Here is an 822-nt window from a genome sequence, read left to right on the forward strand (position 1 = left end):
CTTATAATAATAAGGTAAAATACGTACTAAAATAAGCTTTCAATATAATAAGTCTCTATTCTATTTTTTTTTTAAATAATTCAAATGGCATTTTTTTATTCACTGTTTGTCTCACGTATAATCCCCTTGCACAGTGACATCAGCGCAGATTACAATTAATTCAGGAGTGCCTTATCCCCCTTATGCAGGGTTCGTATGCAGACATTAATCAGTTTCTAATTAGAATGCTGTCATGCTAGGGCGATGATTTGCGTGACAGGCTGCCATATGCACGAAGCCAGAAGATACTCTCTTCATGGATGCTTAAGCTAGTTTTTGATTTCACGAGATTTCGCTCGTTGATTTGCAAATTTGCGATTCGTCAGCTTGTGAATGGACGAAGTGAATGTACTTCAGGAGATAGTGTAAGTTGTATTATAAGCATAAGTTACATTATAAGCTACATTCTCACATACACAAAAAAATCATGCTTACAATTTTAGCGCCTAAGTAGTTTTCCCAAACGCCACTCCTTTGGCGAAAAATTATAATCCGGAACCATTTTTCTTTTCTTTTTTTTCCGTACAGATACTTCTTGCAGTTTTGGGTCAGTGACGTCACACAGAGGCAGGTGAACGTCCCCGCCAACGTCACTGTTAGCGTCACGAGTCTCAGCCGTGACGTCATCAAGTGTGCTGTGCCCGTCACCATCACAACACACACGCCTCAGGCTCTGATTGCCGAGGGTTTGGTTGGTATTTTGCGATTGAGCTGTGCAATTGCTTGTTTGTCAGTAGGTTGCTATTTTTTTCTTGGTATTGGTTTAGTTGATAAGAAATCTTC

At 39.4% G+C, this 822-nt stretch overlaps 1 protein-coding gene across 1 annotated transcript in view; it reads left to right on the forward strand.

Annotated features, from left to right (window-relative positions):
• LOC119586935 (putative neural-cadherin 2) overlaps nucleotides 1-822 on the forward strand; it is a gene marked incomplete at its 5' end in the record, with an annotated part of 72,205 nt that overhangs the window by 35,242 nt on the left and 36,141 nt on the right. The window contains 1 exon segment of the mRNA XM_037935667.1: nucleotides 568-730. Within this exon segment, the coding sequence (XP_037791595.1) occupies nucleotides 568-730 (163 nt within the window).

This window comes from Penaeus monodon, chromosome 22 (assembly GCF_015228065.2).
Source record: "Penaeus monodon isolate SGIC_2016 chromosome 22, NSTDA_Pmon_1, whole genome shotgun sequence".
NCBI lineage: Eukaryota > Metazoa > Arthropoda > Malacostraca > Decapoda > Penaeidae > Penaeus > Penaeus monodon.